Here is a 27,083-nt window from a genome sequence, read left to right as displayed (position 1 = left end):
ATTTCATTTTGTCTCCTGCCCAACGGCCAGCATCAAAAGTTAATCAAATTGGCTGTCCATTGTATTCATCTACGTACAAAGCTAATGATATTCTGCTGCTGAATTAAAAAGCATTTTATAAAGCGTGCACCGCGCGCTGAGCCCTCTCAGAGCCCAGCCCTGCTGTCCCCACTCAGGCTGCCCAGAGGGGCGACAGCCACTCAGCATCCGCTGCCCCCGGCAGGCCCCTCGAGGTTAATGCGCCGTTGACATGTCTGATCACTGCGGCAAGGAGGCTGACATGTCACCAGGCCCTGCAGACATGGGCCACGGAGAGGGCACATTACTGGATCCCCAAACTGCAGGGACACTGGTCCCAACCTGCCTGGGCAAGGCCCCCTCAGACCAGGACAGCCCTGCCAGGGCGCCCGCCCTGCAAACCTCCAGGGCCCCCTTGGGCAGTGAGGAGTCCGGCCTGAGAGCCTGCGGGTGGGGTGAGGCCTGGGACGGTGACCGGGACTCTGGACGGAAGGCCAGCTTCTGAGCAGGGGCACCATCCCTGGGATGTCCTGAGAACAGACAGGGCCTGGGCGACGAGTCCAGGCCTGAGGTGGGGACGGCTCAGAGAGGAGGCGTCCAGCCTTGGACGAGCTGAGGCTGAAATGGCCCCAAGATGCCTCCCAGGGGTGGCAGGCCTGGAGTCCAGGACAGAGGTTTGGCCCCGATTGTAAATGCAGTGATTGCCGTGTGCAGAGTCCTCAGCAAAGGTGCTGCACTCCCGGGAGAACCAGAGCCAGGGCAAAGGGCAGGGTCGGTGAGGGCCCAGGGGTCGGGCGGTGGGCAGCGGTGACGGGCGGTCCTCAGGGACACGCAGGGGTCAGCGGGGGTCGGGCACGGTGGGGAAGAGGCAGGGCAGGAGGTGTCCTGGAGCCGAGTCTCCAGGGTGGCGGGACACTGAGGGCTTGGGAAGGGGCGTTGACCCTGGGCCCAGCTCGGGGGCAGGGGTGACATGCAGGAAGTTCCAGCTTGAGGGACTCCTCGCAGCCCGTGGCCCAGGCAAGGGACTCGGGACTCCCCAGACCCACGCAGCACCTGGGGACACCTCACCTGTCCCGTCCATGGCCCAGCCCGCCCCCCGCAGACTCACTCGCCTCGCTCAGCACAGTATCTTGGACCTTCCTTTTCAGAAGGAAAGGCTCCTGACTCCGCCTGACATAACAGGTTACAGGGGCCGCCGCCCGGCCGTGGGTGGGAGAGTAAACCTGTCCACAAGAGAATTCCCTCCCTGGTGGCGGAACACTGCAGACCCGGAGCCCCTCGGTGAGCACCCCCAGACCACCTTGAACCCCTATCACCATCTCATCCTCTCAAGAGGAGAGTCCTTTGCAATATGAATGCTCTTTTCAGCAATACTTTTTGCAAACAGAAAGCTTGGATAATAAGCAAAGAAAAACATCAGACTTAAAATGCCTAATCTTGTTTATGAGATTCGTTGTCATATTCCCCATGTCTAAATGATCAGCGAAGCAAATCGATAAACTTTTATGCCAATTAAATTACCCAGAGAGTTTGCATTGTAATTAAAGCAGCTCTGACTTCATCTTTCGTCTTCTGAAAATCATTAGCTTTTCAATTAGAATTTCGTTCTTAATGAGTGTTCTGGAGAAACAGGCTATGCGCATCATGGACAGAGGACCGTTAAGGGAAAACGTGTCACAGGGCCCCCAGCACTGGGCTACGCTGTTTACAAGACGCGTGCGCCGTGGAGACGCCTGCGCGGTAAACGCTACGAGGAAGGTTTAACCGATTCTCAAACTTCAACCCCACTGGGAAACTGCCATCTACTTCTGTTTCGAATAACCTAACTCCGCCCCCATTCCACAGAGATGCTACCGCAGCAGCACCCGCAGAGGGCACGGCTCACGGCCCCGGCCCCTCAGCCACCCTCGCCCTGGCAGTCGTGGGGCACCGCCATCCCCTGCTGATAGAGGGTCTCGCGCCGTCTCCCCACCGCTCACCCCGCCACGCCCGCCCTCCCCAGGCCTGCGCTCCCTGCCCCGTCCTTCCCGCCCACAGTGTCCGCTGCCTTCTGGCGGCCTCCCCCTCCCTCGAGGAGAACGTCCTTCAGGATGTGTCCCTTTGGACCGGCCCGCTGCAGCCGACTCCTTTCCGGTTGGTTTCGGCCTCCATCCTGGACGCGGGACTCTCCGCTGGCCTCTCCCTCGAGGCGTGGCCACAGCCTGGGAGATGGCCCTCAGCATCACGGTCACCACGGCCCCTCTCGGGGACCCGTCTTCCCCACGGCCGCTTTCCAAGGGGCCCCTTGGTCCAGGGCTCCGTTCCGTTTTGCTGTGACCTCTCTGGGCCCCGATTTATCTCCCTGAATGTGTGTATTTGTTGCTCATCTGTTGGGAAACTGTCACTGTTTTCTCTTCAGAATGGCATCCCCTCGGCCACATCCGCGCGACCACATGGCGGGCGCTCACCTCCGCGCGCCCCGCGTCCTTCCAGACGCTCTCACGCTTTCTGCGGGCCGCCTGCGTGCACGCTCTGGGTCTTCCGCTTTGAAGTCTCCAGCCTCGAGACTGGGCGCGCGCACAGGCTCTCCCTGGTGGGGGCGCTTGGTCCAACCCGCCCTCGAGGCCTGCGAGGGGCCGCGCAGGCGTCAGGAAGGCGCAGAGGGTCCTCCGCGGTCCCCCTGGGGTCAGGGCGCCGCCAGCTCCCACTGCCGTGCTCCGCCTCCGCCTTCCGCGCCGGGGCCGACCCGGCCCGACTGTCCCCCGCCACACCGGGCTCAAGCCCGGCTTCCTCCCCGGCCGCCTTCCGGCCGATCAGCACAGGGGGCTCAGACCTCGGTTCCGGAGCAGAAGCCGGAGCTCACCTCCTGCACCAGCTCCTCCCGTCTGGGGAGGTGGTCGCGGGGATCTGCCTCCCCGGGCGCCGGGCGGAGCTGGATCAGTGGCCCTCCAGCCCGATGAGAGGTGAGAACCCCCCTGACAGCGTCGTCACCCGGGGCCCCCCAGGGTGGGGGACAGAGGGGCCCCACACGTTACACCGAGGCGCAGCGGGCCGGGAGGCGCTCGGCCAGGACAGGCGCCCACTCTGCTCCAGGGCCAGCCTGGCCGCCCACCTGTGTGCACCTCGCTTGCAGGAGCTCCGCCCCTCCGCCAGGCCCCACCCAGAAGAGGCTCTCCCGCACCCACGCCCACATCACGGGGGCGGGGCGGGGCCACAACATGAAAGACAGGCCCCTCCTCCCTGCTTGCTCCTCGGGCCAGCCCAGAAAGGCCCCCGACCCCGACACGGGTGGGACCTGCTGACCAAGGCTCAGGGAGGCCTGCGCTACGGCCCTGGCCCCACTCAGCTCCGTGTCCTTTGAGAGGGCAGTAAGAGAAGCCGTGTTTTCCTAGGGCCTGGGGGAGAGGAGGTCAGGAGCATCTTTCCAGGAAGGAGGAAACAGCGGCCTATGTTTGCTGATGGGGAAGGCCGGTGGCGTTGGTGGGATGCTCCCTGCTGGGAGGCCGCGGGGGACGCCAAGTCCCAGCCACGAGCCCGATGCCCGCGGCAGTCTGGGACAGGAACACGTGGCCCAGGCGCGCCCACTCCTTGGTGACCAGGGCCCACGTGTCCTGCTGCCCGCTGGTCAGAGCTGACCCCCAGTGGCAGAACCACATGGGCAAGGGTCTGGAGGTGGTGGGGGCAATGCCGGTGTGGGGGGGACACGGGGCCCGGGGCCCGAAGGCAGGTCAGGGAGCAGCAGCTCCAGGCCTAGGCGGTGCGGCCGTGAGGTTCTCAGGGGGAGGCTTGTGATCCTGGGTCTGCTGGGTGGTCTGGACGGTCTGGGGACTTAGGTGCTAGAGAGACTGCAGGGAGGGAGGGAGGGGCTGCTGGGGGCTGTGAGGGCCGCCTGTGCGCAGGCAACACTGAACGCTCAGGGAGCCACTAGCTGGGGTGCAGCCTGCAAACGCCACCCCCACCGCGGGAAGGCACGTGGAATGTGAACAGGCCCCCGGGGCTCATGGGAAGACCCCAGCACTGCAAGCCCACCACCCCCACGCTGCGACATCTCAAAGTGCAGCACGCAGTTCCGCCCCAGCCAGGGGAGCCCTCCCACAGCCCCCGACCAGAGGCCGCCCCCCACTCCTGAAGCCAGCAGGCGGGTCGGAGCATGGCCACCCGTCCCAGCAGTGTCCTTGGGCGGCATCCTGTCAAGAATGAACCCGGGTCGCCATCCTGTCCTCTGGACGGATGCACCGGCAGGTCTGAAGGTGCGAGGTTCAGAACACGTGTGACTTCCCTGCGGTCGAGTGGCTAAGACTCCGTGCTCCGAGTGCAGGGGGCCGGTTTCATCCCTGGTCCAGCGTCTGGACCTCCTATGCCACAGCACAGACTGAAGATCCTGTGTGGTGCAACCAGGACCTGGCGCAGCCAAATGAACTAAATACTTTTCAAAAAGAACAACACACGTGTGTGTGTTCGCTCTTTTTGCCTACCTGCCTGGCCACAGAGGGCCTCAGGTGGGGCCGTGGGGGCCGTGCCTGTGACCCTCTAGACTGCCTGCCAGGTCTGGTCACTAGTGTCTCTGGGCCTTTCTGTCCCCAGGTCCCCAGCCTTAAAGACTGGGGTCGTGGAAACACTTCCAAACAACCCTGGCAAACAGAAGGTGCCCAGTGAAGGCAGCAGAGCGGGGGACACCTCAGCGCGGCTGTTTCTGCAGAAATCACAGCGCTCAGCCCAGCACATGCTGCCGTGAGGTAAGGCCTCCCGGGGGAAGACACGCAAGGCCGGCAGGACAAGCGAACCGGAGAGTGCGCTTTGAGGTCACCCCGAGGAGAGACGCCGTGGCCCCCACGCCCCGTGGAATCCGAGCCCTCCTGCTGTGGGAGCAGCATCCGTCCCCCGCCCCCATCACGCTCTGATTAACCCTGTGTCGCTGCTTACAATAAGCCATTAGGACAGCGACCGGGAATTCCATTTTTCCCTGTTGAGCCATAAAATCAATCACGCTGAGTTTTTATTACGTAACCTCCTCAGAGGGAAACGGTCTGAGGTTAAGCTATTTGAAGTGCTCCGACCTGGGCGGGAGGAGTCTGTCCACGTGCTCCCTCTGGAAGGGGAGGTCTCAGCTCCATTTACACATAGTCTCCCCCTGCAGTGCCTGGACCAGCGGCGGGGGCCACTCTGACTGCTGGAAAACTTGGGAGATGAACCTGAATGAGGCAAAGGGCTGCGATTTCCCGGGAAACGGGTGAGACCCCCAGGTCTTCTCATCTGAATGGTGCCAGTGACACCTACCTGGCCCACCCTCCCACTGTCGGTCACCGCACCACCTGGACACGAGAGTGTCACCGAAACCCGAGGCTTCTGTGGGCTGGACCGAGACATATGAAAGCATAACACACAAAAGTTACACCTGAAAGATCTCCGCTCCAACTTCTGGTCGATGCGCCCAGCCAAAAGGTCAGAGCGCGGAATTTGCTGGATAAATAAATGTTGGTGAGGCGGATGAATCACCGGAGAATTGGTGCATGGCAGCGAATGAATAACCTGCAAATGCCGCCCAAACCCCATTATTTCCACTTTTCCCGGAGCCCGAGATTCATGTCCCCGCATGCCGCCAGTTCATTACCGACCAGCATCATCCCTCTTCCGCACTCGCTGGGCAGCGCGCGGCCCCTGGGGGGCCCTTTACTTCTTAATTCCCCATCATCCGCTCCACTGAACAGCTTAATCTCTGCTTGTGTGATCAATACTATATCAGTGTAAATTAAAATGACAATTTTAAAGTAATTAAGCCTGTTAATGCTCGATTCAAATGTCATTATTTGCACAAGGGATCGAGGAGAAATTACACGGTGTCCGGGGTGACAGGAAGATGTCTGAGCCGCAGCCGCCCGCCGCACGGAGCCACCAGGGCCTTCAGCAAAGCGGATTAACTCCGCCGCGCCCTGCCAGGCTACCTACCCAATTTCTGAAGAGGATAACGCGATTTGATAAATCTAATTCCAGCGACAAACTCAATTATTGTGATAATAGATGAAAACTGGGAGGAGATTCTGTACCAGGCCCACAGTTTAGAAAATACACTTAACTCCGGAACGAGGTACAACAGTTATGATTTGATTGGATTTGTTCTCTCTCTTCGGAAAACTCTTTAGGTAATTTTGATGGTTGGAAGAAGGGCCTGCGTTTATTGAATAGCGGGGCTCTGAGCCTGGTGGGGCTGCAGCCCCGCCGGGCCGGGTCACAGCGCGGCGTCTGCCACGTGCTCGGGCCGCCCCGATTAGACGGCACAATCAGATCACATGTTCCCAGGTCCCAGGGCAGGCACAGAAACCTCGGTCTCGCCCAATCCTGGCAGGTCTGGGCCCAGCTCGGACAGCTGTTTCCAGCCATTGTTTTCCTGAGTGTGGGTGGGAGTGAGAGAATTAATAGAAAATTAGGCAAACAAAAAACAGATCACCTTTACCCGTGACCCAGAGCACTGGGTACACAGCACAACCTGCCGTCTGACCGAGTCTCCTGTGCAGGTACTTTTCCACTTGAACCACTTATGGGGGGTGCACACAGTGGGCAATGGCCCCAGCCTGGGGGGGCCTCTCCAAGGGGACGCCGGCCGGCCCTGGGCCCTGCCCATCAGATCAGCAGTAAAAATTGATGGCCAAGCATTAATATCAAGATGAAGAGCGAAGTGCAGCCATTTCCACCTGAAAGACAGGTAGGCTGTGCAGCCGGTCTTCCGAGGTTCTCTGCAGAAGGCGGCCCAGGGGAGCAGGAGAGGCCCGGCCACCGCAGGGCCAGGACTGTGGGCTCCGACCGCAGTGTGCGGGTCGTCGGAGCCTCACGCCCACTGCAGAGGAGGACCCGCTGGGACCCCTAACCGGGCGAGCCCACACTGTTCCCTCCCCTCTGGCCGACGGCGCTGGGACACACAGGACGTGGGACAATGTGGACGGGTGAGTCCCACAGACGCAAATCCAGAAAGGATGTCGCGCCACGCAGAGCATGAAGGCCATGTCCCCCGCCCGCTGAGTTAAAACCCACGGGCCCCACAGGGCAAGGACAGGGGGCAGGACCGCCCGGCCACGAGAGGGGGCACCAGGCGGTGCTGCTCACACACATGGTGCAGAGGTGAGTGCAGGGGACAGCCGGAGGCCGGCCGCCAGGGCCCAGCACCAGGCCCGCTCACCGTCCAGCACTGGGCCGGCACTCGGACAGGGGACGTCAGCCCTGCCCGTGCAGTGGGCACAGGACGGCCTCCCCCAGAGACCACACACCTAGGGCCCTATGGACGGGCCACGGAGAGTCTTCAAGGCAGAGCCCGGCTGCCCCACGCCACCCCGATCTTCGCCAGGACCCCAGCCCACCGCAGAGACACAGCATCGACCATACAGAAGGCTGGCCGGTGTCTGTCGCCCAGGAAAGGCCCTCCTCGGCAGCCTTCACAGCACCCCGAGCCTGCCTTCCTATGGGAGCGGGCTCTGAAGCCCGAGGTCCCCACAGCTCCCGGCATCGCCCGGCCAGCGGCCAGCGGTGTGTGGAGGAGGTGTCCGCTTGGGTTGGGGGAGATGGCGAGCTCAGGGCTGGGGGGGCAGGGGTGGGGGGAACACGCCACTCAGGCCGATTGAGAGAACAGCGAGGTAAACACGAGTCAACACGGCCACTCTGCGTCCAGTGCTTCACTGATTTCCTGTCAGAAAATGCTAACAAGCACCAAAGTCCTTAAGAGCTTTACAATTTTTCAGTTGTTCACCGGGACGTTCCCGAGCTGCATTTGTTTCCAGGCGCTGGTGACACACGCTCCATCACACCTGTCTGCGTCTGACCGATCACCGCTCGGCCCCGCACTGCCCGATAGGCCGGCCACGCCCGGCTCCCGCTCACAGAGCTGGCCAGGGGCGCAGGAGGGGCCTGAGGGGTGGTGGCAGAGACAGGCCACGCCACCATCAGGGATCCGGGTGAGGCAGGGGGCCCCTCACTGAGCCCCCTGCACACCGCAAGCGCCACCGTGGGGGGGGCCGCCTGGGGACACACGGTGGGGGTGGGGGTGGACACGGTGGGGGCGGGGTGGACACACAGCGGGGACGGGGGCGGGGTGGACACGGCGAGGGCGGGGTGGACACACGGCGGGGGCGGGGGCGGGGGTGGACACACGGCAGGGGCGGGGATGGGGGTGGGGATGGGGGCGGACACGGCGGGGGCGAGGCAGGATCCGCCCGTGGGGATGGCGGCAGCTGCCTGTTGCCATAGGGACCCCTCCTGGCCCCAGCGGCTGCCAGGTCCCCCACTGCAGACCACGGCTCCAGTGCAAATAATGACCAAATGGGCTGACTTCACGTGGGAAGACCGCATCTGCCCGCCAGGAGACGGAGAAAAGGTGCTGCAAAGTGAACACTAACTAGTTGTCTGAGTTGGAGCAATGCAAGATCCGACACCCAAGATCCAGAAAGCCTTACTAAGCCTAAAGAATGAATTTTGTCCTCACGAGATCTGCACAGTGCACAGAGTTACTCACACTCTGCTATGACTTCCTGCGGAGCGTTAGGTTTCCTTGACCATGAGACACACACAGCAGATTGCGTGGCTTTGACGTGGAGTCAGCTGGTAATGGCAATATTCTTGTTCAGTAAGGTAATCTGAAGTTTGACGGCCTCTCAGCCATTAGCCACATGACTGTTCACAGTGCTCTGGACAGACAGCTGACATTCGCCCAACGGTGGACGCCGCGTGTGCAGGGCGAGGTGGCGGGACCGCAGGCAGCGTGCTCCGGGGCGGCCTCACGCTGGTGCCCGCTGCACACTCGCGGCTCAGCAGGTCTTCCTCTGCCTCTGCTGGTGGCACTCAGCTGGTCCCGGAGCCGGTCCAGGCCTGCTGGCGGATGCTGGCGTGGTCCGCAGCCTGGGGGTGAAGCTGCCACAAACATCTGCGTCCAGCCCCGTGGGGACGTGCACCTTCATCCCTCTGCTGGTGGCACTCAGCTGGTCCCGGAGCCGGTCCAGGCCTGCTGGCGGATGCTGGCATGGTCCGCAGCCTGGGGGTGAAGCTGCCACAAACATCTGTGCCCAGCCCCGTGGGGACGTGCACCTTCATCCCTCTGCTGGTGGGACGGTGAGGTCTCACGGCCGCTTGTTCCTAACTGCTCAGGCACCCCCCCCACGCGTCCGCTCCACGCGTCCTCCCTGGCGACATCTGACAGGTCCAGCTCTTCCTCGTGCCCGCCAGCACTGGACATGGTCGGTCTTTTCACTGCAGCCGAGACTGGACACTTGTGGTCCTTAGCGACCAGCGTGCTCTTCATTTGCTTCCGCCCCACTGAGGAACGCTGCTGAGCACGTGCTCATGCGCTCACGTGCCATTCCTGCACTTCGTCTGCTGAAGAGTCTGTTCAGACCTTTCAGAAATTCAGTTGTCTGGTTAGTGCCCATTTGTAATAGTTATTTACATGTAGCCCTCGAGATAAATTCCTTAACCACAGATTTTTGCAAATATTTTCTCTTGGCTGTAAACTATATTTTTGTATCTTTTGAAGAACAAGTGATTTTCATTTTGATGAAGTGCAATAGCTTAGTAATACTTTTTGCTTTTTGTGTCATATTTAAGGGATCTCTGCCAAAGCCAAAGGCCTGGAGAATCCATGGACTGTATGCTCCACGGGGCAGCAAAGGCTGGACACGACCGAGCGACTCTCACTTGCCAAAGCCAAAGTCACCAAGATTTCCTCCTACGTGTCCCTACAGACGTTTTACAGTTTTGGAGTTAAATTCTCACAAGTTCTGAAGCGAGGGTCGAGGCTCCCTTGTACATAGCCGTCCCTTACAGCACCATTTAGGGAAAGATTGTCTTCCATGCTGAGGTATCCCAATACCTTCACCAAAAATCAATGGTGGGTCTGTTTCTAGATTCTCAGTCTGGTTCATGATCTATTTCTCTGGTTTCATAGCAAGACTGCACGGTCCTGAGTCTGCAGATTTACAATAAATCTCAACCAGGCAGTGTCACTCCTCAATCTCCGTTCATTTCCAAAGTCGTTTTGGCTATTCTAGGTTCTGAACATTTCCATGTAAATTTTGGGACCAGTTTGTCAATTTCTATAAGAAAAAGCGGCTGCCCTGGTTTTAACTGGCGCTACACTGAATCTTTACATAGATCTGGGTAGAAATGAAACCTTAACAACAGCGAGCCTTTCCATCCATGAACATGGTCTATTTCTCCGCATCTTCTTTAACTTCTCTGAGCAGTATGTTGTAGTGACGCTCTCTTTGGCCTAAAGTTAAATGTTTCATCTTTTGATGCTATTATAAATGGCAATGTCATTTAAATTTCATTTTCCACCTAAATCATTTACAAAGTGACAGCTTACAAGCTGTAACTACATGACTAGATTTTAAATACTTTACATTAGCAAATCAGAAGTAGTGACCCGCTTTGATTTTACTTTCTTAGCAAATCCAAAGTGACTGCTCATGAAAGCACTTCATTTTGTATCATTTTTCCCTGAAAAAGACATTGTTCCCATTACATTCAATGCAGTCATTTTTAGTAAAGTTGATCTCAAACCTCAAACAATCTGCCCTTGGCTCTGGACTGTGTTTTCAAAACCACAGCACAGAGGGGCTGACACACACATGGAGGAGCAGCGTGACTTGGCTGGAGTAAAGTGCGCGTGGCGGGGCGGGGTGGGGGTGGGTGGTAACCTGTGCTCCAGGGCTGGTCACATCCTGCACGCCTCATCCCGGCAGACGAGCCTACACTGTCTTCACCTCCTGGGTTCAGCCCACTTCTCCTCAGTGTTCACCAGGGGATGTGCCCTGGACCGCACGGGCTCAGAGCACAGATGGCACAGAGGCGGAGAATGAATCAAAGTGGGCCACTGCTTCCGGTCCAGTCTGCGCACCGACTTCAACCAGAACTTGGCTGATATGCCTTCACATTCCACACAACCCATCTGTCCCTTCTCTGCCCCTCAGGTGGCCTCACCTCTTTCCCCAGAACTGTTCACATTCACATGCAAATCCCTCTCCTGATGCTGAGGACTCTCCGGGACCCGGCCTCCTCCCTCACTGCAGTCTCTTCCCAGCCTGTGCTCAGAGAGCCAGGACAGGGGACAACCTCCCTGCTGCCACCGCCGCCTTCTCCCTGCACCAGGGCACACAGACCCACGAGCCACCTCCACTGCCCACCGCCGCCTTCTCCCTGCACCAGGGCACACAGACCCACGTGCCACCTCCACTGCCCACCGCCACCTTCACGAGCCAACACACAGCCCCACGTGCCGCCACTTCTCACAGCGGCCTCCACACCCCAGACCCGCATGCCAGCTCCCTGACACCACTGCCCAAACACCACCTCTCCACTGCATGTCTTCTCTGAGGTCACCATCAAGGGAGGGAATCTCTTCCTGCTATTTTTTTTTTAAGTGTATCTGAAAAATTACAATTCTGCACGGCTTATTATGGAAAAATAGCAGTGCCCTGATAATTTCAATGTTCTACTCCCCAGAGGCCATTACTTTCTTTTAATTGTTTTCTTTTGGTATTTACCTCCATGCTGCTAAAGCTTACAATGCTACTTCTTGATTTCCTAGTCTTCAATATTAACTATTGATTTCTCTGCTGTGGAAAACAAGGATTTAATCCCTTTATACCACCTTCCTTCACTCACGTGCCTGACACACGGACTCACAGATACACACACACAGACACACACACTATCCCCGAGCCCCATCCCCGGGATAAAAACACATTTTTATTTAAACTAATAATCAGCTTTACATCACTATAACTTTAGAATGCTCTTCACAATAGAACCACTTACTGCATTACAACTGCTTTTCCTCTCTTGAACAGCTCTTTGTTTTCCCTGGAGTTCATTACTGCCTCCTTTTTTGTTAATTGAGATCTTTAAGATGCATTTGTCATGCTTCATTCACACACTGTCTAAACCTCATCTCAGTGTTTCTGCACATCAATCTCACCTTCCTGGAGATGCTCAGAAACTCAGCCAGCTGACTGCTCCCACAGGGTACACGGTTCTCCCCCAGGAGCTCCTTCACCACTGACCTGGGGGCTCCTTTGAGAGTGGAGAGGCAGGTCTGGCACAGGGGGGTACACATCAGGGTCTGCAGAGCTGAAGGCAAGGACACCCGCTCTTCACACCCAGGGAGCCGGGTACAGCCTCTGCAAAGGGCCTGGCAGACATCTGGTCCAACTGGAGGTACCCACTAACTATGTCCGGGCCCTGCCCCCACCTCCAGGGAGCCGGCTGCTCAAAACCCGGGGTCCCATGCTTTCTGGACTTTGTGCAGAGTACCAGAGCTTCCTGACCAAGGCACCAGGGACATACCATAAAAGCCTGACGCATCTGAAACACAATTCTCGTTTTTTTTCCTGCCTGCAGTCCACAGGCTGCTGGGTGGGACTCTGGATGGGAACTCTAGCGTGCCAGAGCTTGAGGTCTGTCTTCTGCCTCCTGGTGTGGCCTCGGGAAGTGGGCGCTGCCAGGGCCCTGCCCCTGGCCCGTTCCTCTCCTCCCTCAGAGTCACCCCCTGTGAGGCCTCCGTGCTGGGTCTTCATGCCCTCGCCCCTCCTCAGTCACCGGGGTGGGCTCCCTGGGCGGGACATGGCTCAGGGCCGGCAGGCGGGCAGGTCACCCAGGTCCATGCGCCCACAGCCAGCAGCGGGCACCCCCAGCGGAGCCCGGGGCCCGTCTCCATGTCTGCCATGGCCCCGCGCAAACATGACCACCTGCCCGCTGCCCTTCCCCCTTCCCCTGCCCACCCCCGCACGCCCTCCTGGCCCCACTAAACATGGCCTCCTCAGAGCAGTCTGGTCTCCACTCCCATCTCCAAGAGGCCTGCGGGTGGCACAAGGCAGTAGACACGCTCACACCAGCTTTCACTCTGGTAACCACACAGCATGTGCTTGACCCCGGACTCTGCAAGCCCCACCAGGGCACAGAGGGAGGGTGTCCGGTCACATGTAGGTAGGGGCCGCATGCAGTGTGTCTGTGTCACGTGCAGGGGTCACACGCAGCATGTCTGCGTCACATGCAGGCTGAGTGTCGTGTGTTTGCACGTGTGTTCACTGGAGTGTGCATGCTCCAGAGGGCAGAGGGTGTGAGTGCTGTGGGTGGCCTGTGCCCTGTGTCTGCATCTGTGGCACCTGCAGCAGGCCCAGCACGCGGAGCACAAGACGCGAGTCCTGTGGCCACACGGACAGCTTCAGGGCACCGTGGTGCCTGGGACGCTGGACCACGCCCCGCTGGTAACAGCCGACCTCTCTCGGGAGGCGGTACTTGTGGCCTGGGCTCCGGGGCTACAGCAGCCAGCATGGGCCCTTGTGCAGCTGCCTGGGGAAGTCTTCTGCTCTTTGGTGGGAAATGGAGGGCCGCAACCCAGAGCTTCCTCCTTCAGCCAGCAAGCCTTCCGGGCACACCTTATGGGCACGCCAGTCTCTGAGACATGCGTTCTTGTCTGAAACCTGGCTTCTCAGGGGAGGCAGTGCCCAAGGCGAGGGGCGGGTACTGGTGGTCCAGGAGAGGGCATCAGCTGGAAAATATGACCCAGGACTGGACACTCAGGGGTGGTGGCACTGAAGACAAGTGTCCTGCTGAGGAGGGGTTGTCCCAGCCTCCCAGGAGCTGGCCTCAATCCGGGGTGGCTAGGCTCTGCCTGCCTCCCACCCAAACCCCGGCAGGCCACTGTTGCACCAGGGCCCTGTCTCTCCCACGTGGGTGCAGCGGCCACTGCTGCATCCCCCTCACTCCACGGCCTCCAAACCACGGAGGAGAAAAGCAGCCCCTCCCTCCCAACAAGCCTGCAAGACCCCCGCGGGCTCTGGCCTCTGTCGAGGGGCCACTGACCCCCCGGCGCCCCAGACAGTGGCCCTCCTGCCCCCCGGCCAGCACGCCGGCCACTCTGGGAACGTCTGCCCATCCTCCCAATTTGGCCTGGCCTGGGTGGGGAGGACCCTGGGCACTCAGGCCAGGCTCTGAAGCGGCCTGTCGGTCGGGATTCAAGTCTAGGTGAGGCAGAGATGTCTTCCATTCACTCAGGGCGCCCGTGGGCCAGTGAGGGAGCTGAGAGGCGCCTTCCTGGAGGACCTGAGGGGCAGACACAGCCCCGCACACGTGGTTCCCATGTATCTGCAGCATCAGCAACACTGCGGCACAGTCCGAGGACCTCCAGTCACTGCTTCCCACGGCACGGGGAGGTGTGAGGGGCACTCTGGGCACCGCGTGGCGGCCTCGAGAACACACAGCGTGGGGTGGGCCAACGCCAACCCCCAGAGCCCGCGGGGCCGCCCCCTTCTCCCTGCCCCCACCCCGGCCTGGCCCAGGGACCTCCCCTGCCTGGCGGCGTCCCATCCCGGGCTCCAGACAGTCGCAGCCACTGGCTCTCGGGGCAGCCAGACATGCTGCCGGCCAGGTGCTCTGTTGGAAGACCCAGGTCTTCCCAGGCACGGTCTCACTCCACAACGGCCATGCAGAAGGCACCACACAGCACCTTCTGTCCGTCCCGGGCACCCCCCACCCTTCACCTTCCGGCCAGGCCCAGGGTCTGGGCTGCATGGTGACCCGGACGCACCCAAGCTTCAGGGCCTCCACAGGGCAGAGCCACCAGCAGCCCAGGGCCAGCGTCTCCCGGGGACCACGGAATTGCAGACTCGCACACACAGTCGCAGGCAGCTCTCTGACCCCCAGGTCACCCCCTGTGCTCAAGGGGGGCTCAGAGGCCAGGGAGGGCTCAGCCCTGCTACAAGCCTGCGGCCAGGACACGCACAGCTCCTCGGGACACCAGCTGGAGGCAAACCAACCCGGTGGCAACTGTCCTCCCCGCCAGCTAGCCCAACACGGCTCATCTGCTAGACGGGAATAAAAAAGTCGAGCCTAAATGCATAAAAAATTATGATGGAGGCCCTAAATAAGGCCAGGCCCGCATGCTTATTGAGTCAAAAATCAATCAATCAATGAGGAGTGGATTAGCCGCACCTTATAAGCCCCAAAGAAACGATTTGCCCAAACACTGGGATTTAACAGCGGAGGACCAGATTCCAACACTTTTAGGAAGTAAATAATGAAAAATCAATTTAAAGAAAAAACAGATCAAGAACCCTGGACTCTGACACGCGGACACATTTACTGCCGAGTGCCGTCTCTCGGCTGACCCGAAAACTTCGGAAGGTGTTTATTTACTTCCAGCACCTTCCAGAGATCAATATTTTTAATTTGGACCCAAGTTATTATTTTTCACATCACAGCAGCGGGGAGCAGAGTAAAGTGGCTCATATTTTAGTGCTAAAAAGATCGATATGACAGCTTCACCTTCCCTCAGCCCTGCCGCTGCTGGGCCGCACATCACCACGTCCCGCGGGGCCGCCGGGCCGCAGGGGGAGCGGCCACCCCCGCCCCCGAGGCCGGCAGCCGTGATTTAGCGGAGCGACGAGGGCCCCGCGCCCTCGGAAAACCAATCTTGCTTCCCTCACTTCATCAGGCCTGTCTGGACCCGCGGGCGGGGCAGGAGGCGGGGCTGGAGGGGCTACCAGGTCGTCCTGCATCCCAGGACGGTGCCTTCCTGCCCTTCCTTGGACCAAAGAACTGCAGCCAACGCCATGAATATCCATAAATTTCCCCCAAAGTCTTACCCAGGAGAGCAGACAGGAGGAGACCACGGAGCAGGGTGACCCCTTGGAAGGAGCAGGCATCAGGCCAGGGGGCGGGGGGTGGAGCGGGAAAGAGCCGGTGCCACCCCACCCCCTCCAGCAGGTGCCCTCCAGGTGCCCTGCTGCCCAGGCGTCCTGGGCCCAGGAGCCACCAGAGTGGACACCAGCCAGCAGGGGGAGCACAGCAGGCCTCCCAGGGCAGGAAGGGACCCTTCAGTGTGGACCGACCCCCAACCCGGGCGTCAGGGTCTGCCCCGGGCCTCCTGGTCTGACCACGAGGGAGAAACAGGCCGTGGGGGCTCCTTGCCCGGTGACCGGGGGCGGCGGGCTTGCAGAGCACAGCTTCGGCAGGGAGGGAGGGGGCTTCCTGGGAGACTGAGACGTCCCTTCTCCCGACGTCCACGGTCCCCCCTGCCCCTGCCAACAGGGCCCAGTCCCAGGAGACCCTCGTGACCCATGAGTCCATGCCAGTGGGACTTGGCCTGGCCGCACTCTCACCCACCCATGAAGCCCAGGAGGGAGCCTCTTTCCAGGATCCAGGTCAGTGGGGACGGTGGAGGCTGGTGGGGGAGCAGGGGCCGGCACGGCCACGGGCAGCAACGCCTCCATCTTCTAGGCAGCCCGGGACTCGGGAGGCAGATGCCAGCACACTGACCTGTCTGTCCAGATGGAACCCACTTCCAGAGCTTTGAGGGGAAGTCAGAACCTCCGCGGGTTAGGGCAGCACTGGGTTCTCCAAAGCCGGGCGCAGAGCACTTGGGAGCCTGGCCTCGGTGCCTCCACTGGGCACAGCCACAACGTGGCATCTCCACAGGCCAGGAGGGTCAGCCCCGCCTGCCCCATCTCCTGCATTTGCCAATGCCCTGCAGGCGCAGGTGAGGACCGGCCAGGCGTGTGGCCACCGGCTTCACCCCACGCCTCATGGCCCCCACCAGGTTTGTGCCTGGCAGGTGGTGCCGGGGATGGCCCAGGAGCTGCCCCAGGAGGGGCTCTGGGAGCAGGGAGTGGGCGGGCGGGGCCTCAGGGCCCCCAACCACACTGCAAGGGGCTCCTAGGGTCCCCTCTTCCGGTCACTCCTGCCCCAGTGAACAGGGCGTGCCTGGCGTGGCGGGGAGAGAGTCAGCATCTGAGCCTCACGGGGAATGAAGACTGGGCCATCCTGGCTCTTCCGGACAAACACAAAACCACCAGGGGCGTCAGGTGTGGAAGTCGGCCAGGAAACCCAGGGCGCTTTCCACTGCACCACGGAAAATGCTGGGGCGAAGCTGACCAGGACGGGGTCAGTGGCACAGCCCCCTCCCCGCCCAGAGCAGCGCCCTGGGCACAGAGATGCCCATGTCCGCTCAGGGAGACCCGGGCGGGGATCAGGGCAGGGGAGGGCAGGCACATGAGGGGCAGCCCCTTCTTTCTGGGGTCTTACTTCATTGCCCATGGCTTCCAGCTCACCCGGCCCCCACCTCCCCAACTATGCATGAGCCTTTCGTCTCCCCAACTCCAAAGTGGAGGCCCCAGGCTCAGAGCCCCTGCACCGGGAAAACCCACCCAACCCACGGTCTTCGAGGCATTCAAAGCCCGACCACTGGGATCCGGGCCCCCTGCCCCAGACCCTGTCCACATGCTCAGACAGTCTGCCGAGCAGCCGGCAGGCGCTGAAGCAGGCCCAGGCCGCTCAGGGACAGATTCGCTGCTCCCGGACTCTGGATCCAAGGGGCAGATACAGAGGGCAGAAGGCCAACATTGAGCGCATCAAGGTGGCCGCGGCCCAAGGCGAGGATCCAGGAGCCAGAGGGCTGGGCCAGCCTGCGAGCTCCAGCCAGCCCACCCAGCTCATGCGTGGCTGCGTCCACCCTGAGGCCGGGCCGTCAGCCCATGAGGGCAGTCAGTGAGTTCCCAGGAGCAGGACGGGCGATGGGAGGCTGGGGCACAGAAGAAGCAGATCTCCCAGAAGAAAACAGGCAGGCGGGGGACTGGCCAGTGGGCAGGGTCAGAGGGGGCAGGGTCAGAGGGAGCAGAGCCGCCCAGGACGGCCAGTGGGGGATGCTCTGTCTCCTTAGGCCTGAGTGAACCACACAAGCCACCTGCTTCAGTGAGCGGCCACTCAGGATGGTCTTCGGGAGCAGGCAGAATTTAGTTATCATTTTAAGTCTAAAATCTGAGCTTCCAGCAGCTCCGGCTGGGATGGGAGGTGCTGCTCTGGCGCCACCTCCTGGTGAAGGCCAGGACCTGCAGGCCCCTGCTGAGCGGCTGCAAACCCCAACCGAGCCCCGCCCTCCCAGAGCCCTGCGCCAGGGCACAGCTCCCCCAGGCTGCACCCCAGAGTCCCCCGCCCCCAACCGAGCCCCGCCCCCAGAGCGTCCCCGCCCCCAACCGAGCCCCGCCCTCCCAGAGCCCTGCGCCAGGGCACAGCTCCCCCAGGCTGCACCCCAGAGCCCCCAGCCCCCAACCGAGCCCCGCCCCCAGAGCGTCCCCGCCCCCAACCAGAGCCCCGCCCCCAGAGCGTCCCCGCCCCCAACCGAGCCCCGCCCTCCCAGAGCCCTGCGCCAGGGCACAGCTCCCCCAAGCTGCAGACCCCCCTTCCTGCTGCTGAGGGCTCTGGGGCCCTCGCCTCGTGTTCATCACCAGGGGCAGCTGCAGGTTCGCCCCCTTTCTGGGAACAGGCTACTATTTTCTGATCCCTATTAATACCTGTGACAGCATTTATGTACAAGATAAATTCATTTCAATTTCCTTTTTCAATTAATGGCCTATTATTTGAACCACACTCAGCTAAAAATATTACTCCAACGCCATTAATCTTGTAAAAATTAAATTTCGCTCCCTCTGACAGGCAGAGGCCAGCAGGCTGGGGCGAGGGGGTGGCCACATGGCTGCCCAGTTCTGCCCAGAACCGCAGGGGCGCAGAGGTCCCTCCGCCAGGATGGCCAGAGGGTCCGGCAGAGGTGGCTCCACACATGGCCCTGAGGGGGGAGGGGACGGGCACGCAGGGCCGGGGCCAGGCAGGCCTTCATCGCAGGTCGTTCCTGTATTGGGGGAGATGCTGACAAATGCACGCCTCCCCTGATGCAGAGTGTCTGAAGCGAGGTCCGGACCCGGGGTGTGGAGCTCTGCGGGCATTCCTGCCCGGGAGACGTGGCCACGCAGGACGGCGTCTGCAGGCAGCGGCGGGGTGAGGGAGGCAGGGAGCAGGGCCCCCACGCACCTCGGGCAGGTCTGGCCTCCGGCCTCGCCTCCAGACCCTGTCGGGTCCCTTGGACCCCGGGAGACAGAGCCTCGGGGACCTCAGACCCGGGCTGTCCCCATGTCCGGGCTGGCATCCAGTGTGGGGCCAGGCTTGCCCAAGAAGGCGCCACCCTGAGTGCCTTCCCGGGCTGAAACCAAGCAGGATGGCCCTGTGGCCATCAGCGTACTCGACAAGAGAGGGAAGGGCTGGCGGCTCTGATAGAGACGCCGCAGGTGTGAGAGGCCGAGACGCCGATGGTCCCTGGTCCCGGAAGAACAGGAGGGGCGTGGCCTCAACGCCCAACCGGATGGCAGGGTCTTCCGTGCGCGTCATCTGCAGCGGCTGCAGATTATTCCCAGGCGGCTCGCCCACAGTGTGAAAATGTCTAATTTTGCGTACTTAAAATTATTTCCAGTTTTCACTGGCAAATAATTTTTGATAACCTCCTTACACAGAGCCGTCTGCACGGCCCTTCCTCCGCGGAAACCGCTGAGGGACGGGGACGCTTTGCTGCAGGCTCCTGTCTCCATTGCAAATGGAGAAAGCCCTCTTTGAGATAAACCTCCAGGGATGAGGCACGGCCACAGTGAAGCGGTCTCAGCCCCCAGGCGCCTGCACCGTGAGCCATTCCTCACCCTGCCAAGCACCTGGCTGGAGGAGGAGCGCAGCTATTGCATCAGCACGGCACGACAGGTGCCTCCGAGCAGAGCAGACAGCTCGGGAACTGAGCCTTTCCAGGAACTACGGAGACTTCCAAAGGCTGTGTGAAACAGACAGGTGGACGGGCGGCGGGCACTCCCGGCCTTCCTGAGGCCACGGCCTCTGTGCCCGACCACCAAGGCCCCGTCCACCGAGGAGCTGATTGACGCCACTCTTCACGAGACGGGGACCCTCGAGGCGGTGACAGCCACCCAGAGCTGCCCAGCTCTGCACCCCGAGACGCCCACGTGTCCCCGCCCCCAGCACACCCCTGGCCGTCACGCCAGCGGGGGCTGCTGTCCGTGGTCCCCCCACCGTCACATGGAACGCACGCATGGCCCGTGCCCGGGGCAGGGCAGCCCGCTGTGTAGGGGACGGCAGGGCCCACGGGCCCCCGCGCGGAGGAGGAGCACGCTCACCGTGAAGTGCTCCTGGGACTTGTAGTTCTCGTCCAGGTAGACCCGCGCCCGATTGTACTCCTTCATCGCGTCGCTGGAAAGCAGCTCCCTGGAAGGAAGAGGGACGTCTTTACACACGTCACGCAGGCAGCTCCTGGTTCCACAGGAGCGCTTATGGGGGCAGGAAAGGCCGCCTGGAAACCATGGGGAGCGGGGGAGCGGGGAAGGAAGTGGGGAAGGCCCATCTCTAAGACGTGCCTGGAGTGCAGCCGCCACGCACGCCCGGGGTCTGGATGGCTCTGGACGGATGGGGGCGCCTGACCCCCCCAAGGGCTGCACCCCAACACTGCTCAGCAAGGGGAGGGGACACGGGTGCCCCACTGGCCTTCCACCCGGGGCGGGGAGAAGAGGGCTCCAGCTCTGAGAGGTGAAGGCGAGCAAGCAGGAAGGAGCGGGGAGGAAGGCTGGGAGGACGAGCCTTGAGAGGGTCAACCTAGCGCCCGAGCCCCGGCTGCCTGCCAGACAAGCCCCAGTGTGCCCGCGGGTAGAGGCAGGGTGTGGGCACGACACCGCGCAAATCAGCATGCCGAGAAGCGGCAGACAGGACCCGTGCCCCACAAGAAAGTCAACAGAAACAGACCCTGAAAGGACAAAAGCGATGCAATTCACTGAAAGGAGACTCGAAAGAGCTACTATAAATATAACCAAAGATTTAAAGGGAAACGTGGACAGAGTAGTAAGGAAAATATGCACACAAATGGTACTTCTAGAGCTAAAATTACAGTACCAGAAGTAATTCACTGGATGGACCTCAGAGCAGATTAAAATGTAAAAAAAAAAAAAGGATAGATTAGTGACTAAAAGACAGGACTATTCAAACTGAAGCAAAGAAGAAAAATATGAACTGAAAAAATCTGAAAGAGCTAGACTGTGTGACAGTCTAGCATCAGAAGTGGGAGTCTGAGAACAAAGAGAAAGGAAGCAACAACCCAAATGCTTTCCTGAAGTTTCAGTGAAATTATGAACCTACAGGTTGGAAAAGCTCAAAGAACTCCCAGCAAAAGAAACACAAAGAAAATCAAACTAAAGCAAAACAATCAAGTTGCTACACACGAGCTAGAAAGACAAACTGCGAGTCGGGGGGAAAAGACACAGTATATACAGAAGATGAAGACCAGAACAACGGCCAACTCTGCTGAGGAACAAGGCCGCACAGAGGACAATGGGACAGTATACTTAAAGTACTGAAGGGGAAAATGGACAACGAGAATTCTGTTTACAACAGAAACAGCTTTCAAAGACGAAGACAAAGACTTCCTTCAGACAAACAAAAGCTGAGATAATTGATCAGCAGCAACTTGCGTTGAGATAAACGCTAACGTTCTCAGGTTGGAGGAAGATGGTGCGAGAGAAAGCTGACGGTGCAGACAAGGCCGTGCCCTGGGGGCGGCAGGTGGCCACACAGGGGACGCGTCCCTGCACTTTTTAACCTCTGAGAAAGGTAGCCGGCTGGTTCAGAGCAAAAACGGCAACACGCGTGTTACGCACAACTTGGGCAGGAATAAAGCGTCTCTAACAACAGCAGGACGATGGCAGCGGACAGGAGCGTGTGATGGCGTAGGCATGGAGGTGAGACCCTGCAGCCCCGTCTGCTCATCTCTGAAATGCCCGGCGTCCCCAAAAGTGTTCTCTTCTCGTTGACTAACTAGAGTTCTTCAGACATTTAAATACTGACCATTTTTGTCAGTCAAGTACACTGCAGATATCTTTTCCCAACTGTGGCTAAACTGTGACTTTGTCTGTGGTGTCTTTGGATGAAGACTTCAATGTCACCACAGTCCAACGTGTCCGTCTTCCCTCTGCTGGACCTGCACACCTTCTGACGAAGCCTTTGCCCGCATGCTCTCCTGCACTTCACCCTCGCACCACCGGACCACCGGGCCACCCGAGGCCTCTCGCCCTGGCTCTGGCACAACGAGCTCAGCCCGGGAAGGCGGGGGAGGGAAGGGGACAGGATGGGCGGGGGGATCAGCGCATGGCTTCCTAGCCCAGGGCCCCCCAGTGCCCTCCCAACCCAGCCGCCACTGGCCACGCCCGGGGGCGACGCGCGGGGCCCTGCACAGCCCGCCAGGTGTCGCCCCGCGCCCACACGCGGGGGCTCGGGCCGGGGCAGCGAGGACGCCCGCCTCGCTCTGCTCCAGGATCACTGTGGCGAGCCCTGGCCCTCTGCTTCTTTACGCTGACTCTAGTATTGGTTTCGGCGCTAAGAAAACATTTTGATTGAAATTGCTTTAAGTGATAGGTTATCTGGGGAACATTTGGAAGTTTTTTAACATCTGTCAGTGTGACAGCGGAAAACAGGGATGACTTGTGTCCCCCACAGGGGACTGAGGCCAGTGATGGCTGCTGGGCTCGGCCTCAGGCTGGGGCCAGGCTGGACACCCCCCACAGCGGCCTCGGAGGCGTCACCTCCCCCTCCACCAGTGGGAGCTGCCACAGCGCCTGGAGTCTGGGTCACGCGCAGCAGAGAGGGCGCCTGCCGTCCGGCCCGCTCCTGCCCACCCCCGTGTCCAGCTCCCAGGTCCGCGTCCCTGTTCCTGGGCGGCGCCGCGCGACTCTGGGTAGGCCTGACCCCCACAGAGCCACAGGGCACGCCTCCCACGGACAGCGGAACTCTGTGCCCACCCCACTGCGACCAGCGAGCTGTGAGCTTCTGAGTGGACACCCGGCCCATCCGTCCACCAGTCCTCAGCAGCAGCAGGCCACACAGCCGTGAGGCCACAGGACGGAATCTCAGCCTGGACCTGGGGCTGACGTTTCTGAGCTCAGAGGTTCCACTGCCTGGAACCCCAGGGGGTGCAGCCACCCCGTCGCTCCCCCACCCCCCATGCCCGGGCCATGCCCCGTCTTGGGCAAGGCACCCCAACCCGGGCCTGGCCCTCAGTGGGGCTTGCCCCTCGTCCCCAGCCACGCCCACCCCACCCCAGGAGGAGGTGGAGGCCAGGCAGTTGCCCCCAGACTTACTTGACGAACTTGTCCACGTGCGACATGGACGCTTCATAGTTCTTCCCTCCGAACTCCTGGCAGTGCAGGGCCAGGAAGTGTGGCCTATGAGCGTGGACGACCTGCAGAAGAAAGGCAGGAGTCAGGGTGGCCCCCGACCCCGGGGCGTGGCCCCCAGGGAGCTCCCCGTCTCTCAGGAGTGCTGGCGTCTCCCCGACCCCGACGGGAGGTCCCACGTCGGCCACAGAGCAGTGGGCAGGGCCAGGAGGACAGCCGTCCTGACGCTGCCGCGGCCCCGCGGGGATGTGAGTGCACGCGTGTTGTATGCGTGTGTCGGCGCTGTGCGCACATGTGTGCATGGGTCCCACCATCTAGGAGGGAGCAGGGCTCCCCCGGTGGCTCAGACAGTGAAGAATCCGCCTGCAACACGGGAGACCTGGGTTCAATCCCTGGGCTGGGCAGATGCCCTGGAGAAGCGAATGATGACCCACCCGTGTTCTTCCCTGGAGAATCCATGGACACAGGGGCCTTGGGGGGCTACAGTCCATGGGGTCACAGACAGTCAGACACGACTGAGCGACGGGCACGCACAGGAGGAGCAGAGCTGGCCGCGAGGGCGGGCGCTGTCTCATGCCCGGCTGCCCGACTAGCCCCCGAGCCCCAGCCCAGCCCCTGGGGAGGTGGGCGCGGCTGCGGCGGTCAGCGGTCAGCGGGACTGGGTGCACCCAGGCAGGGGCAGGCGGCAGAGCCGGCGGGCCCACTCCTCCGGGCGCGGCTCGCCCTCCAGCCCCCAGGGCTAGGCCTGCGGCGTCTCCCTGGTCACCAGGGTCTCCCCGGGCTCCAGCCAGACTGGCCCCAAGGTGGCACCCAGCCGGGCTTCCCTCCTGTCACTCGGACTTGACCACGGAGTCCTCCTCAGAGTTGCGGCCATGCAGCCTGGCGGCTCTACGGGAAGCATGAGAGGGCCGTCCTGAGGGGAAGCCGACCTCATGGGGAGCCATCCTGAGGGGGAGAGAGCCGTCCTGAGGGGGAGCCGTCCTGAGGGGGAGAGCTGTCCTGAGAGAGCTGTCCTGAAGGAGAGAGCCGTCCTGAGAGAGCCGTCCTGAGGGGGAGAGCTGTCCTGAGGGAGAGAGCTGTCCTGAGGGGGAGAGACATCCTGAGGGGGAGAGCTGTCCTGAGAGAGCCGTCCTGAGGGGGAGAGCCATCCTGAGGGGGAGAGCTGTCCTGAGAGAGCCGTCCTGAAGGAGAGAGCCGTCCTGAGGGGGAGCCGTCATGAGGGGGAGAGCCATCCTGAGGGGGAGCCGTCCTGAGAGGGAGAGCCATCCTGAGGGGGAGCCATCCTGAGAGGGAGAGCTGTCCTGAGGGGAGCCGTCCTGAGAGGGAGAGCCATCCTGAGGGGGAGCCATCCTGAGAGGGAGAGCTGTCCTGAGGGGAGCCGTCCTGAGAGGGAGAGCCATCCTGAGGGGGAGCCATCCTGAGAGGGAGAGCCGTCCTGAGGGGGAGCCATCCTGAGAGGGAGAGCCATCCTGAGGGGGAGCCGTCCTGAGGGGGAGAGCTGTCCTGAGGGGAGCCGTCCTGAGAGGGAGAGCCATCCTGAGGGGGAGCCATCCTGAGAGGGAGAGCCGTCCTGAGGGGGAGCCGTCCTGAGAGGGAGAGCCATCCTGAGGGGGAGCCGTCCTGAGGGGGAGAGCTGTCCTGAGGGGAGCCGTCCTGAGAGGGAGAGCCATCCTGAGGGGGAGCCGTCCTGAGAGGGAGAGCTGTCCTGAGAGAGCCGTCCTGAGGGGGAGAGCCATCCTGAGGGAGAGAGCTGTCCCAAGGGTAGCCGTCCTGAGAGGGAGAGCCATCCTGAGGGGGAGAGCCATCCTGAGGGGGAGCCATCCTGAGGGGGAGCCATCCTGAGAGGGAGAGCCATCCTGAGGGGGAGCCATCCTGAGGGGGAGCCATCCTGAGAGGGAGAGCCGTCCTGAGGGGGAGCCGTCCTGAGGGGGAGAGCCATCCTGAGGGGGAGCCATCCTGAGGGGGAGCCATCCTGAGAGGGAGAGCCGTCCTGAGGGGGAGCTGTCCTGAGGGGGAGAACTGTCCTGAGAGAGCCGTCCTGAGGGGGAGAGCCATCCTGAGGGAGAGAGCCGTCCTGAGAGAGCCATCCTGAGGGGGAGAGCCATCCTGAGGGGGAGCCGTCCTGAGGGGGAGAGCCATCCTGAGGGGGAGAGCTGTCCTGAGAGAGCCGTCCTGAGGGGGAGAGCTGTCCTGAGGGGAGCCGTCCTGAGAGGGAGAGCCATCCTGAGGGGGAGCTGTCCTGAGAGGGAGAGCCATCCTGAGGGGGAGCCGTCCTGAGGGGGAGAGCTGTCCTGAGAGAGCCGTCCTGAGGGGGAGAGCTGTCCTGAGAGAGCCGTCCTGAGAGGGAGAGCCATCCTGAGGGGGAGCCGTCCTGAGAGGGAGAGCCATCCTGAGGGGGAGCCGTCCTGAGGGGGAGAGCCGTCCTGAGGGAGAGAGCTGTCCCAAGGGTAGCCATCCTGAGAGGGAGAGCCGTCCTGAGGGGGAGCTGTCCTGAGGGGGAGAGCTGTCCTGAGAGAGCCGTCCTGAGGGGGAGAGCCATCCTGAGGGAGAGAGCCGTCCTGAGAGAGCCATCCTGAGGGGGAGAGCCATCCTGAGGGGGAGCCGTCCTGAGGGGGAGAGCCATCCTGAGGGGGAGAGCTGTCCTGAGAGAGCCGTCCTGAGGGGGAGAGCTGTCCTGAGGGGAGCCGTCCTGAGAGGGAGAGCCATCCTGAGGGGGAGCCGTCCTGAGAGGGAGAGCCATCCTGAGGGGGAGCCGTCCTGAGGGGGAGAGCTGTCCTGAGAGAGCCGTCCTGAGGGGGAGAGCCATCCTGAGGGAGAGAGCTGTCCCAAGGGTAGCCGTCCTGAGAGGGAGAGCCATCCTGAGGGGGAGCCGTCCTGAGGGGGAGAGCCATCCTGAGGGGGAGCCATCCTGAGGGGGAGAGCTGTCCTGAGAGAGCCGTCCTGAGGGGGAGAGCTGTCCTGAGGGGAGCCGTCCTGAGGGGGAGAGCTGTCCTGAGGGGAGCCGTCCTGAGGGGGAGAGCTGTCCTGAGGGGAGCCGTCCTGAGAAGGAGAGCCATCCTGAGGGGGAGCCATCCTGAGGGGGAGAGCTGTCCTGAGAGAGCCGTCCTGAGGGGGAGAGCTGTCCTGAGGGGAGCCGTCCTGAGAAAGAGAGCCATCCTGAGGGGGAGCTGTCCTGAGAGGGAGAGCCATCCTGAGGGGGAGCCGTCCTGAGGGGGAGAGCTGTCCTGAGAGAGCCGTCCTGAGGGGGAGAGCTGTCCTGAGGGGAGCCGTCCTGAGAGGGAGAGCCATCCTGAGGGGGAGCCGTCCTGAGAGGGAGAGCCATCCTGAGGGGGAGCCGTCCTGAGGGGGAGAGCCATCCTGAGGGAGAGAGCTGTCCTGAGAGAGCCGTCCTGAGGGGGAGAGCCATCCTGAGGGAGAGAGCCGTCCTGAGAGAGCCATCCTGAGGGGGAGAGCCATCCTGAGGGGGAGAGCCATCCTGAGGGAGAGAGCCGTCCTGAGAGAGCCATCCTGAGGGGGAGAGCTGTCCTGAGGGGAGCCGTCCTGAGAGGGAGAGGCATCCTGAGGGAGAGTCATCCTGAGGGAGAGAGCTGTCCTGAGGGGAGCCGTCCTGAGAGGGAGAGCCATCCTGAGGGGGAGCCGTCCTGAGAGGGAGAGCCATCCTGAGGGGGAGCCGTCCTGAGGGGGAGAGCTGTCCTGAGGGGGAGAGCCATCCTGAGGGGGAGCCGTCCTGAGGGGGAGAGCCATCCTGAGGGGGAGCCGTCCTGAGGGGGAGAGCTGTCCTGAGGGGAGCCGTCCTGAGGGGGAGAGCCATCCTGAGGGGGAGCCGTCCTGAGGGGGAGCCGTCCTGAGGGGGAGCCGTCCTGAGGGGGAGAGCCATCCTGAGGGAGAGAGCTGTCCTGAGGGGAGCCGTCCTGAGAGGGAGAGCCATCCAGCGGCCCGGCCGCCCTGCAGCCCTCCCTGCATGGGGTCCTGACACGGGCGACGGCCCGGACCCGTGTCTCCCCTGGGCCCTGAAACAGGCTGGGTGTCGGGAGCGACCCTCGGGTCACCCGGGCAGGTGTGGACCCA

The 27,083-nt window shown here is 61.6% G+C and overlaps 2 protein-coding genes across 3 annotated transcripts in view; one reads left to right on the top strand and one right to left on the bottom strand.

Moving 5' to 3' along the window:
• Window positions 1–27,083, bottom strand: part of INPP5A (inositol polyphosphate-5-phosphatase A) — a 158,668-nt gene that overhangs the window by 57,066 nt on the left and 74,519 nt on the right. For both annotated transcript variants that reach the window (XM_070470516.1, XM_070470517.1), the window contains exons 3-4: window positions 22,980–23,080; window positions 19,977–20,064 (exon numbers count right to left, since the gene is read on the bottom strand). In XM_070470516.1, coding sequence (XP_070326617.1) covers window positions 19,977–20,064; window positions 22,980–23,080 — 189 coding nt within the window. The remainder of the gene's footprint in view (window positions 1–19,976; window positions 20,065–22,979; window positions 23,081–27,083) is intronic.
• Window positions 251–6,127, top strand: LOC139035941 (uncharacterized). The gene is made up of 5 exons (XM_070469871.1): window positions 251–473; window positions 733–793; window positions 1,864–2,960; window positions 4,582–4,733; window positions 5,135–6,127. The coding sequence occupies exons 1-4, from the start codon at window positions 251–253 to the stop codon at window positions 4,593–4,595; spliced, it is 1,395 nt and encodes a 464-aa protein (XP_070325972.1). The 3' UTR covers window positions 4,596–4,733; window positions 5,135–6,127.

Source organism: Odocoileus virginianus, chromosome 7 (assembly GCF_023699985.2).
Source record: "Odocoileus virginianus isolate 20LAN1187 ecotype Illinois chromosome 7, Ovbor_1.2, whole genome shotgun sequence".
In the NCBI taxonomy this organism is placed as follows: Eukaryota; Metazoa; Chordata; class Mammalia; order Artiodactyla; family Cervidae; genus Odocoileus; species Odocoileus virginianus.
The sequence above is the reverse complement of the archived record's forward strand: the minus strand, read 5'-3'. Positions and strand labels throughout refer to the sequence as shown.

Excerpts from the sequence above, each read along its gene's own strand:
- LOC139035941 (XM_070469871.1), top strand. The coding sequence starts at position 251 with ATGTCTGATCACTGCGGCAAGGAGGCTGACATGTCACCAGGCCCTGCA. Across the intron at positions 474-732 it reads CCTGAGAGCCTGCGGGTGGG|AGTCCTCAGCAAAGGTGCTG; the intron begins GTGAGGCCTGGG and ends TGCCGTGTGCAG. Across the intron at positions 794-1,863 it reads CAGGGCAAAGGGCAGGGTCG|AGATGCTACCGCAGCAGCAC; the intron begins GTGAGGGCCCAG and ends CCCATTCCACAG.